General features: G+C 36.8%; 2 protein-coding genes across 3 annotated transcripts; both read right to left on the bottom strand.

Annotated features, from left to right (window-relative positions):
- Positions 1–1,119: 1,119 nt before the first annotated feature.
- LOC122310959 (3',5'-nucleoside bisphosphate phosphatase-like) lies at positions 1,120–5,949 on the bottom strand. Its single transcript, XM_043125257.1, has 5 exons — positions 5,390–5,949; positions 3,164–3,288; positions 2,625–2,939; positions 2,370–2,539; positions 1,120–1,824 (listed from the first exon to the last, which is right to left on the bottom strand). Exons 1-5 carry the CDS (start codon positions 5,735–5,737, stop codon positions 1,409–1,411), a joined length of 1,374 nt encoding a protein of 457 aa, XP_042981191.1. The 5' UTR covers positions 5,738–5,949; the 3' UTR covers positions 1,120–1,408.
- Positions 5,950–8,024: 2,075 nt separating this feature from the next.
- Positions 8,025–9,535, bottom strand: LOC122311313 (annexin D2-like). 2 transcript variants are annotated; one of them, XM_043125834.1, is made up of 4 exons: positions 9,385–9,535; positions 9,010–9,161; positions 8,693–8,911; positions 8,025–8,589 (listed from the first exon to the last, which is right to left on the bottom strand). In XM_043125834.1, the coding sequence occupies exons 1-4, from the start codon at positions 9,455–9,457 to the stop codon at positions 8,083–8,085; spliced, it is 951 nt and encodes a 316-aa protein (XP_042981768.1). In that variant the 5' UTR covers positions 9,458–9,535; the 3' UTR covers positions 8,025–8,082. The 2 variants fall into 2 exon arrangements, with proteins under 2 accessions (XP_042981768.1, XP_042981767.1); XM_043125833.1 differs by having other exon boundaries at positions 8,025–8,610; positions 9,385–9,526.
- Positions 9,536–12,062: the final 2,527 nt, after the last annotated feature.

Below are 12,062 nucleotides of genomic sequence, written 5' to 3' on the forward strand. Positions count from 1 at the left end.
ACACATCAAGAGCATGAAGAGAGAGAGAGAGAGAGGTGGTTTGAGGGGAGGGAGAGAGAGAGATGGGTTCTAAATTTTGAGTTCAGTGATGATAGGTCTAATATTAATAAAAACAAATAGAAGAATATGTCGTGTGGGGTGTGGGGGTTGGAAACAGTTGTTGATAGATAGCAAAACTTTCTCGAATCAGGAAATGTTTCGAAGAAATTGAATAGCTGCTAGAGACGTTATGAATATGCCTAAAATGCCCAATTCAATTTTGAGTAATATTATGTATAGGCACTTTTGTGTACTCTTTATGTATTTCATTAATATGATTAGCTGCATTAAATTTTTTTAATACATAACTAATCACATCAATAAAGTGTACAAAACAATACGTAAAAGTGATTGTACATAGAATTTTTGTTTAATTTTACTTTTTGTAAATGTTGGTGAATATGACTTGGGAAATTAGAAACGGAGGTGTATAATGAACGGGGAACATCACATGGGAATCAAGTCTTTTCAGGCTTCTTCCAAAAGAATCTTTCTTCTTAACATTAACTTGGATCGTTATGCAGCATCAGAAACACGATAACATCACTTCAACGATATTTCCCGTATCCTGCAGGACAAAAATTCCAATTCTCCGGACGCAACTGAAGAATAATCATGATCATGTCTAATATTGTTATCTGGTTTCCCAATCCAGGTCCCCCCCTGATGGCAAAAGGGAGATCCAAGAGTATAGCCATCCTCAAGCTGTGGTCAGCTAGTGATGTTGGCATACACAACTGCTAAATGGCCTAATGGAGTTGGAAAAGGATCCGCCATCTCAACAATTACAGTGGATTTCATTTCGCTTTTGATGCTAGATAGCTCCTAAATTTGGTAGGAACCTGTAGTTTGAATTCCAAAACCAAGCTACACACGATTTTCATTTCCATGAAATGGAAATCAGTTTGAAAGAAAACGGTCCCAGTGAAGAGGGTAGAAAAAAATTTGCATAGCCAACCTAAATTAGTTTTGGTTAAAGCTTTTATTAATATAGCAATATAACAAATCTAGGCCAAAAAGAAAGAAAAAAAAAAGAAGAGAAAAAGGTTACTGAAATCTTAATGTTACACAGCCTGCTAATTGAGAACAAATATGACAATCATATGTTTCCGCATCTTGTTTGATCCTTCAATGTCCCAAAAATTGTTTTCTAGGGCATATATTCTATTTAAAAATAAATTTGGAATAGCTAGAATGGTAATTAGTTAAATCTTTGCGGATGACTGCAGAACTACCAAAAAGGAAGAAGTGAAAATGAACTGAACTGGTCCCTTGCCCAAAAAAATAGAAAATACAAGAAAATGAATTTGATGAACGGAATGAATATCATGGCCTAGGAAGAAAATTGGTTCAGATAAACAACTCAGAATCAAATGCTCTCAATAGGAACCTGAATGCCTGCCTGATTGATAGAGATGTTGGAAAGCTTCAACCTGATGGCATCAAACTCTGCATTTTGCCTCTCTTCATTTGTCAACCACAAAGACAAGCAACGATCAATTAAGTCCTTGCCGCAACTCAAGGGGGAACCTCCTTTAAAAATCCGGGTCCTCCCAAATCTCAGTATCCTTGCTAAATTTGAATCAGAAGGCTCCTCGGCATAACTCTCCAAATTGTCCCTGATGGCCCCGCACCAAATTGGTCTAGCTACCTCAAGGAAGTCACGAACAGCCAATACTGGTAGGTTCACACTTCCCAGTTCAGACTCCCCCTGCCCGCCTCTTCCATGATAATCTGATCCTCCAAGCTTCAATAGACCATAAGCATCTGCTAGGTCACTGTATGCTGTTGACCAAACAGGTGAACTCCAGTTCAAGTGTCAAATAGAGAATATAAGCAAAATATTTGGCTCCATAAGTTTGGAGATCATTTTCCATCAGAATATCAGCTTTTCAAGTTTTCCAGTACAGCATAAAAATATTAATCTGGTCAACCAGGCTCTAGAGTGTAGAAAGCATAAAAGGAGATTTTCATGGATATCAACAAGTGAATGAACCATTCAGTTCCCCACATCAATACCAATGATGATGGAAGCAATTTCATACCAGAGCTTTTGAAAATTTTCTGCATTATAATATCGAAAACTTGAGGTTGCACATTACAAATGATGAATTTTAAGTCAACTGAATTCCATCTGTTGATTTATTCCAGAATTGTTCTTTGATGAAGTTGATTCATTCCCAAGATATGCAAAATACATCAATTACATGACTGAAGTTGGAGACATAATTTTTAACATTCTGTGGCAATTGATTGGACAGTCACCAAAAAAATATTATAACTCCATCAAAATGATAAAAGAAAAAGTCGGAGAAAAGTAAACAATGTACCTGCTAGTTTTCCATCACTTCTGTAAACCTCCATCCCATGAAGGCCAACCTCTTTCAGCCTCCTGATAACGGCAACAGGATTCTTCAGTGCCCATGGATGAGCTAGAACGGCCATACCCCCCGTATTACATATCAATTGTATTGCTTCCTCTGCAAGAGGCTCACTTCCCCTGAAACCATATGTTAAAAGAAAACATAAATAAAAAATTTGCATCAAGAATGAGGAAAGATTTAACGATAAGTTCAGAATACTACATAGAGTAAGCAGGTCCACCATCAAAAAGATATCGGGCAAACGCTTGTTTCAGATTTTCCACATAACCTGCTTCAAGCATAGCACGGGCCACATGCATTCTCCCGGGAGCAACTCCCTTGCCTGCTATCCTGGCAACATGCTCCCACTTAAGAGGTAGCTTAAGCATGTTCAGCTTTGACACCATGTTCTTTGCACGGACAAAACGACCATCTCTTATATTGGCCAAGAACTTCTCCAGCTCCTCAGACCTTGTTGGTCCACAGCTACTATAATATGCAAGGATATGCACTGGCTCCTCTAGTTCAGACTCAGTACTGATATCAGTATCCAAACATCAGAGATATGTATAAGGAATGGATGAGGATAAATCCCGAAAACTAGGTTCTCACAATTCTTGCCATTTCCAGTCCCAAACATGGTTTTAGGCAACTGCACTCTCTAATGTAAGGAAAAACCAAAATTAAACACTCCAAGCAACTACACGAACACACTTGTCTGCATGTATAAGCCTCCCAAAGCCAAAACTTGAGAAATTTACCTGAGAGAGAATATTGTACTGATTTCAACACCTGGAATTATCTTGATGCCAAATTTTCGAGCAGCTTCTAGAGCCTCGGGGATGCCCGACATTGTGTCATGATCTGTCAGAGCAAGAACGTTTACCTGTTATAAGCAAATTTATTAATTAAATTTCAAACATCTTATGATTTATTCAAGGCAAAAATACTAACAGAACAGAAAATAAGAACTAAAAAACAATCAAATAAAAATCGGCTTAACAATTATAAGTACTACCAAATAGGCTGGAATTTTAAAATCAAGAATAAGTTTGGATTTCAATCACACAACACAAAGGTCCCATAACATTAACAGGCGGCATTGCAGGATATTATCAGAGGTTCATTGTGAGGCATCCCCAAGCTGATCCGAGTCTCTAAATTTTGTTAAATCTTCCTTTAATATTATTGTCGTCATTGGTAGCTGTAAACCAGTGGTATTCAAAAATCATTTTGCTGACTATAAGCAAGTAGACAATCCTCTTGAAACATATTTTCTGGGTCATAGCTGGATATCATCTTTATCCAGCATGCTGACCTTGCCATATAAAACTGAAGTAGTTATACGACCTAACCAAGCTGTAATCCCAGTTAATTGGGGTTAGCTTTGTGGATCCCAGTTATTTACGTCTCATCTAAAATCATATTCTTCGTCTACCTAAGTTGTTCTAGACATCCCTCTAACTATGTCAATCCTTCAACTAACATCACTCTTTCTCCTTACACTTTAATCACTCTCCCTTGCACATGTCCAAACTATCTTAAGTGACTCCCAATCTCTTTCCTTAATAGGGACTGTTCATCTATTCCTAGACCATGGATCCATTTCCTTAAGCAAGTTCAAGGAAGTGACGTGAAGGAAGCCTTAAAAGGAAAGGAGCAGACGAGATAAACAGGTCTCCATGTCTTTTGGTAGTTAATTCCCCTAATCCTAAACCCACATCTCCTTATCTTTTTCGTGATCGCAATAAACATACTATGCAATTGCTCAAAACTCCAAGCTCTACAACATATTTCAAATCTAGGCATTTATGCATCCGTTTCTTACTTTTTAATATTATACACAATTATAAAAAGAGCATCAAGTAATGAAAAAGAACCTCAGATAAAATTTGCCATCTTCATACAAAAAAAAAAAAAAAATCCCTAATATATAATAATTAAGCCTCATGGTTTCATTCACTACTTCAAACCACAAATAAACATACGATGCAATTGCTCAAAACTCCAAGCTCTACAACATATTTCAAATATAGGCATTTATGCATCCGTTTCTTACTCTTTAATATTATACAAAATTGTAAAAAGAGCATCAAGTAATGAAAAAGAACCTCAGATAAAATCTCAACTAGAAACATTTTTTGGATTCTATAATTTGCCATCTTCATACAAAAAAAACTAAAATACCTAATATATAATAATTAAGCCTCACGGTTTCATTCACTACTTCAAACCACAAATAAACATACGATGCAATTGCTCAAAACTCCAAGCTCTACAACATATTTCAAATATAGGCATTCATGCATCCGTTTCTTAATTTTTAATATTATACAAAATCGTAAAAAGAGCATCAGGTAATGAAAAATAACCTCAGATAAAACCTCAACTAGAAACATTTTTTGGATTATATAATTTGCCATCTTCATACAAAAAAAAAAAAAAAACTAAAATCCCTAATATATATAATTAAGCCTCATGGTTTCATTCACTACTTCAAACCACAAATAGAGAATCTGTTTTTTCTCACTAAGAAAAGAAGTTAGGAAACTTTTAGTCTCTGACGACGGTACGGGTATATATTCTTACATCTTTGATGTCGGAAGAGGAATGAACACTTCTAATCAGAATGGATTTGTAGCTTTACGTGCTATAGGTATTGTGCATTAGACCAACCTCTCACCCAGACAGCAGCTATATAGTGCAGGACAGTTTCCAAAAAACCAACTTAATTTCTATACTTAACAAATATAAAGTGCAGCCGGAAATGAGAATACATGACAAAAAACTATATCATTATTTGCAACCCTATAAAACTCAAAATAGATCAAATCCACGGTCAAAAGCAAAATCCATTTCGGTATCATTCAGAAACTATGGAGCAACTGGAACACAGATCATATATAATCGGGGAAAAAAAAAACAAAACCTATTTCAGATTTTCATTTAAAAGATAAAGTAACACGGACAATTTCGAAGAAACTGACCCCATTTCCATGAGCTCTCTCAACCAGCTTCAGGGGCGACAAAAACCCATCACTGAATTTCGAATGCGTATGCAGTTCGAACACCAACTTCTCCCCACCTTTTCCAAGAGCCTTCTGCACGCCAAAGTCATCCACAACAAAGGACGCAGCAGAGGAAGGCAAGGAAGAAGGCTGATCCAAGAACACCCATTCACTCACGGACTTGAAAGCCAGAGTCTGCTCTGCGGTCATCTTCTTCTTGCTCCCACCACGCTTCTTCTTCTTCTTCTTTTCTTTTGCTTTCTTCGAGTTGTGGTTACTGCAATTGGAATTGCTGAAGGTCTGAAGCACGTGGGCGTCTCCCACCATTGCGTCGAGATATCCGGGCCCAAAGAGAAAACTGGGATTGGGGAGTTCTGGTTGTCAGGCCATTAGGGTGCGGTTCCTGGAGTATATATGCCTATCTATTAGGCAATCGGATAAGTACGTCAGGGATGGAAACTGGGGATGGGTAGACCGTAGACGGCCTTTTAAAAGGGAAATCTTTTTCGTATCACAGGTGTCCTCACGCTTTGCTCAAAGTCCGACACGCCTACTCCGTCGTTCAACCTATGCGCGCGTGGGTGTGTTAAAAAGATTCACAAAATAGGAATCTGAAAGGAAAATGATAGGTATTGTCGGATTATCAAGTAAATCGTTTTTTCTTTTTTTTCATGGTTGTCGTGATGGAATATCATGTCTTGTCAACAATATTATGAGTAATAAAACTCTTTTTAAAAATATAATTTTATTTATATGCATGTGTTTTTACACAACACTATTAAAGTCTAAATTATTTCATAGTTTTTATTATTTTATATAAATAAATTATTAAATTCATGTTTTTAGGACAAACAACCGGTGTTTAACTATATATATATTTGACAAAAAACATTATATAAATAATAAGAACTTCGTCCAAGAGAAAGAAAGATAACCAAAATTAAAGTAGGGCCGGAATTTTTCCCACCCAAGCCATTCGTGAATACTTAAGAAATCAACCCTTGTATATATGCTGACTAAAGCAAGCAGCTAGCCTGGCATATACTTTATTAAATATCCGTTGAGCCTGCGCAGCGCAACAGCTATTTTAATCTGAACATGTGTATGGAAGAGATCAGAAAATGGTAAACATTGCTTTTTCGAACTCCAAATGGATATGGATATGTTTGTTGAGTGCCAGGACGTACGTAGCCGTTCAGACCCCAAAAAAGTTAAGCTGATTGACATACATATATATACACATATATGGAGGTAGATGGTGTTTGTTTTTTACCTTGCAGCAAATCAGTATGAACATGCATTGTGGTTGTATTCAAGTCACAGAGTGATCTGCAAAAAAGGTATCAGATCGAGGGAGAAGGCTGGCATGGGGGTAAAGAGACAAGGGGGATGCGCGCCCTGATGTAACACGCGCGAAGTACCGATTGTGCAACGTCGTGGGCGTGCATGATTAGCCGAGCAGTGTACGTGCATGCCGTGACTCCCAAGAAGTGAGAGAGAGGAGAGATCAGGAGAAAGGAGTCCTCGTGAAAAACCATCGGATATAAAGGGTTTGTTTTACATGGAGTATGTAGTCAAAAGTATGCACCCGGCCATGCTTTAATTACACTCTACTTTTTATTTAACCACATGCAATGAATTCAAACGGACATCATGTACAAGCTCAGACTCAGAATTAATGTGGCTGTAGCTCGCTGGCATTGAAACTCTTTAACATCGAATTGTCTTCTATTATATATATAATTATTACATGGAAAAGTGTCCTAATTTCTTCTAAAAAAGCACAAGTGCCTGCACGGTACCCCATAAGTTGTAGCTGCAGGCCAGCAGGCACTGCTAACAATCATTCCTGCATGTAAGACTACAGCTTAAGAACCCCTGGGTAACTTACTGTACGTACGTACTGTCTTGCTGGAGAGACAAGACGCTCTCTTCTTAGCAGATGCCAGAGAGTTCGTTGCATGTGAAGAAGTCTGCATGCAGTAGGCGTACTTTGTCTGAGATCAGGCATGCAGAGATCGCCCTTTTCACGCTAGGAGCATTGGGTAATAAATCCTGGTGCCCAGGGTCAGTATCAGAGGTACTACTGCAGGAATGCCAAGCTTGCCCACCCCTCCATGCCAAGTTCATGGCTGGATAGTCACAGATAATAAAATTTCTAAAAGGAAAAGAAATCCCCGTGAATTACAAACCCACAAATATTAGGAAGGTGGGCCCATTGAACCAAATTCTGGCCCGCCACATCGCAAACTTCAAATCGATTAAGCTCGGCCCATTCACAAATTCTGGCCCATTAAATTGTTCTACGAATTAACCTGACCAAGATAGTAATTAAATTGACTTCCTCCACTATAATTAAGATAGTATAGTTTCATTTTCTTATATTTTATCATTTTCTTAATTTAATGTATTTATGAGAATCGAAAATAAATATCATTTTTTTTAAAAAAAAATAGACACATCAATAAAGAAACTAAGTTCTTTATTAAAGATATATAAAATTTTATGTGCAGTCACTTTTGTATATTTTTTACGTATTCTACTAATGTGATTGACTGTGTCACATTTTTAAATATAAAATAACTATTTTGATCAATTATATTAATAGAATGCGTAAAAAATATGTGACATAAATATATATATATATATATACATACACTGAATGCAATATTTCAACTACGTTTCGTTAGTCCTATCAAGATATCAGCTGTAATGTTATTAGTCTTATGATCTTTACTATTAATATTATTGAATTCCCTTCTCACGAGTTTCTCAATGGAACTGCCTGTTTTAGCTGCAAAAGCCTTGTTAACGTCTTTAATATCTATCTCGGACCTAGTGATCACTATCCGGATCAAAATCTCCCGAGCATCAGCATTCTTCATCCTTAGCTGTTTGGCAAAGAACTTTTCAGGATTTTGTATGCATCGAATCACGATTCGCACCTCTCTTCCAAATTGCCCGCATTTGCTTTGTTTCAGCGACTTGCAGAACTCATGGCCATATAGCTGTTTGTAGGAGACGAGAATGGCTTTGACTTGGCCAGAATTCCGATGACTTAAAATCGAAATGATGGTCTTCTGGTCCACAGTCCTCCCACTTTCCACAGCTTCATACAGAATCTTGGCATCGCACATGGCCATGCTCATGTCCACTCTCCCACCACAGTTGCGACACGACTTCAAAACCGCCAACAGAATCTATGGATCAACACCAAAAATTTCATGACATGATCTTTTAAAGTAATTGATGTTTTAAAAGAGATGCATGCTAAGTAGTTACCTCTTTGAATCCGCCACTGACTTTTGTTGTGACAGCTTGCTCAAGTTCAGAATTGTATCTTGAGCGGTAGGTTTGCTTAATACACTGCAGCTCCGAAGAAGGTCGGGTGCATGCAATCTCAATGAGAGTGTTAAGATTCACACTCCCTCCGAAAAGCGAGTTCCTAGTTATCTCGGCATCACGCTCTTGCGGTTCAATCATGCGAAGGTAGGCTGCTCTCTGTATATATGCAACATATTTTCAACATTAGTGAGGTCTTGCTTGTGAAGGGTGAAAACAGGAAAATGAAAGTTACTTAGTCAAGCAACCATACTCACAGCAAATGGATTGTTCCTCTGGATATTTGAGAAGAGATGAAGAACATTCTGACCATAAAGAGCAGCATAAGTTTGACGAATGAGCTTGAACTCAAAGTAACTTCTGTGTACGAAGATATCCACAAGCTTTTGGCTGTTGATTGTACCATTGCCTACAATTGATTGGCATTAGCAAGACAAAAGTGATGTTGTTGAAGTCTAGATGATACTGCAATATAGAGAGTACTCCATTAGTTCTTATAATATCTTGTTAAGCTGGAGAGTACTCCAACGCCAAGACTGTATGTTTATGTTTCATAATAATTACGGTTGGAAAACAGTTTCTTTCCACCCAAACACAAACGAAGAATGAAGAAGGGGAAAATGGAAACTTACCAGATAGATAATGATGAAGAATTTGGCAATCGAGTTCATATCGTTCATTGCCTTGAAAAGAACTGCTAGCCATCGACAAATTCCTCTAAATCGTATGATCTTTGTATGTCTCTTGTGTGTGATGCTAAAACCCAAGAAACCTGACAGGGACTTTTATAGGTGGAGCAGCTGGTAGACTACTCCAAGGAATAATTCGCTTTTCGCTCACTAGAACTCTTAAGAAAAAACAGCCACGTCCAAAGTGGAAGAATATTAACAACGGAACAAATCCTCATTTCCAATATCAACCATACCATTTCTACCACATTTCGCTTTCTCATTCATGCCAGCTTGAGCTTCCTCCCTGTGCCGTCGACTTCCTTTTAGCTAAAGAGTGGTGGCCGCCTGAGTAGACCATTTTGAAATTTTTATTTTTTGATTCTTTTTCTTTTCACATTTTTTAAATATATTTAAATATTTTTAAAAAATAAAAAAAAATACACCAATACACTAAAAATTACTTTCTAATTAATCATTAAATAAATAAATAAAAATTTGCTTAGTGGTACAATTGAATAGGCAAGCTAGCTTTATTCTTTAGCTAAAATATAACACAAAAAAAGGGTAAGTACTTGAGAGCGTGTGTTACATCTCTTACATTGTTAACGGCTATAATATTGGGTACTAAATTAGAGGAATCCTTCCCCAGCTGGTTTTAGTCAAAAGGGTTCAGTAAAAAAAGGATCTTTATATGTTTGTTAGCAACCTATTGCGGAACTCTATAGGGACGTGAAAAATCAAGGGTCCATGTATGGTTTTCTGAGTTGATTTGTGGTGCATAATTTCTCTTCAACATATATCATGCACACATCCTCACACTACACATTATATTTTTATTTTATTTTATTTTATTAAACTAATAAAATTTTTTTACTAATCATTCATATACAATGTATTTATTAAAAAATATATATATAGAGGTAATGAAGATAATTTTTCTTTTCAAATCCATATGTTACACTTAAGAACAGTGATGCAGCCTCAGTGTCTATCTGACACCTGGTTGAGACACAACCTCCTCTTTGGACAATGGACGGCCCAACTACACTCCTGAGTTGCCCCCCAACCCCCACCCCAAACGACATCCACTTCAACAATGCCACGGAGTTACCATGTCAAAACCATGTAATTAAGTAATTTTATTGACGTGTTCATAAGATTAGATTAGATTCGGAATGCGTTTCATCTTATATTATCTTAGTATTATAATTTTTTTTAAATTTTTATATAAAATATAATAAATAATTCAATATTTTAAAATAATAATAATATTAAAAAATAATCTTCTAATAATATTTTACTTAACTATTATCTTTCATCTAAATTTATCTCATATCATTTTTGAATTCAAACCAACCTTAACTGAGGGCACATGTTTTTCTTCTTACAAGCTCGAGGGACGTACATAAAACAATTTAGAGATAATCTTATAACCGGTTGGTCTGTCCTCTACCAAAAAACAGCCCACCAATAAATGAGTGCCACGTAGGTGGTCTATTAGAACACAAATGTGACTGCATTGTAGGAGATAGCCTTGTAGCCCTTACACTTCCAAATCCCGTCGCAGACCTCATCTAAGTTATCTCATTCGCAAGCCCCTCATCTCCTTTGCAAACTTGCAATAAATGTGTTGTTTACTTCATTTTTCAAGACAATTAATTCTACTCTGATTCTTTGACTATTTCCATTTATGGGTTCATAAACATTAATTTAGTTGGCATTGTTCGGTGTGCAGACGGGTTCATAGCTTTTAACCTTTTGGATGCTGACTGAAAGCGTGGATTTGCTATAGAGCCTTGATCAATATCAATCAACTTAACTGGGTGGACGGCCAAGAAGTTCTGGTACCATTTTCACACCTTCAACATTTACCAGTGGACGATTAGAGATAACTACTAAACTCAGAGAGAGAGAGAGAGAGAGAGAGAGAGAGAGAGAGAGAGAGAGGAGAGTGGATTATGAATTGCGGAAAGTCAGGCCGTTTTGCGATTCTGATTTGGGCAGAGAACTTGAATATTCAGATGAACCCATCTCTGATCTAATCTTTTATCTATTGTGAGAGGCTTTCAGATGTATTGGAGGCTGGTTTGGTGGCTGAAGGAACAGGGCAATGAATCTTCAAATGTATTCTGATTTGGTAGCTGACGGAACTAAGCGACAAATCTGGTTTGAGCGGCGTTCGACTGGGTTAAGCCATTGTTGAGTTTATGAAGAAATATTTATTATCTAGTGTGATGACTCTTCCGTGAATTGTGTGGAATTGCTGATGTGGTGGATTATTATTGGAGGCTGGTAATCCTTTTAAAACAGATGGACCGGTGCAAAGCGTTTTTGAACAATTTAATAGACTGGATTAAAGAAATTTCCTCCCACTCAATTTCAAGGGCAGTTCTGTCCATAGCTAGTTAGTCAGCATTTTTCTTTAGAAGAATAGGCATATTTCTTCCATGGTTACAACCAGCGACTCACGCCCATTTAATATTAAAAAATTATATTCATTATCTTCACACAACATACTATACATAATTTTTAATTTTTTTTTTCTTACCAAATGTATGATATATTGATGATGAGTTGAATAATTCAATGAATTTAAGAAAAATAAAACAAAAACAAACAAACAAACACATAAATAAAAT

This window comes from Carya illinoinensis, chromosome 5, assembly GCF_018687715.1.
Source record: "Carya illinoinensis cultivar Pawnee chromosome 5, C.illinoinensisPawnee_v1, whole genome shotgun sequence".
In the NCBI taxonomy this organism is placed as follows: Eukaryota; Viridiplantae; Streptophyta; class Magnoliopsida; order Fagales; family Juglandaceae; genus Carya; species Carya illinoinensis.

Bases quoted from the DNA above. Each gene is read 5' to 3' on its own strand.
- LOC122310959 (XM_043125257.1), bottom strand. From the start codon at position 5,737: ATGGTGGGAGACGCCCACGTGCTTCAGACCTTCAGCAATTCCAATTGC. The intron at 2,940-3,163 runs GTAAATTTCTCA...TACTGATATCAG, and splicing joins AGTACAATATTCTCTCTCAG to TACTGAGTCTGAACTAGAGG. The intron at 1,825-2,369 runs GTACATTGTTTA...TTTGGTCAACAG, and splicing joins AAGTGATGGAAAACTAGCAG to CATACAGTGACCTAGCAGAT.
- LOC122311313 (XM_043125833.1), bottom strand. From the start codon at position 9,457: ATGGCTAGCAGTTCTTTTCAAGGCAATGAACGATATGAACTCGATTGC. The intron at 9,162-9,384 runs GTAAGTTTCCAT...AATCAATTGTAG, and splicing joins TCTTCATCATTATCTATCTG to GCAATGGTACAATCAACAGC. The intron at 8,611-8,692 runs GTAACTACTTAG...GTTGATCCATAG, and splicing joins TCAGTGGCGGATTCAAAGAG to ATTCTGTTGGCGGTTTTGAA.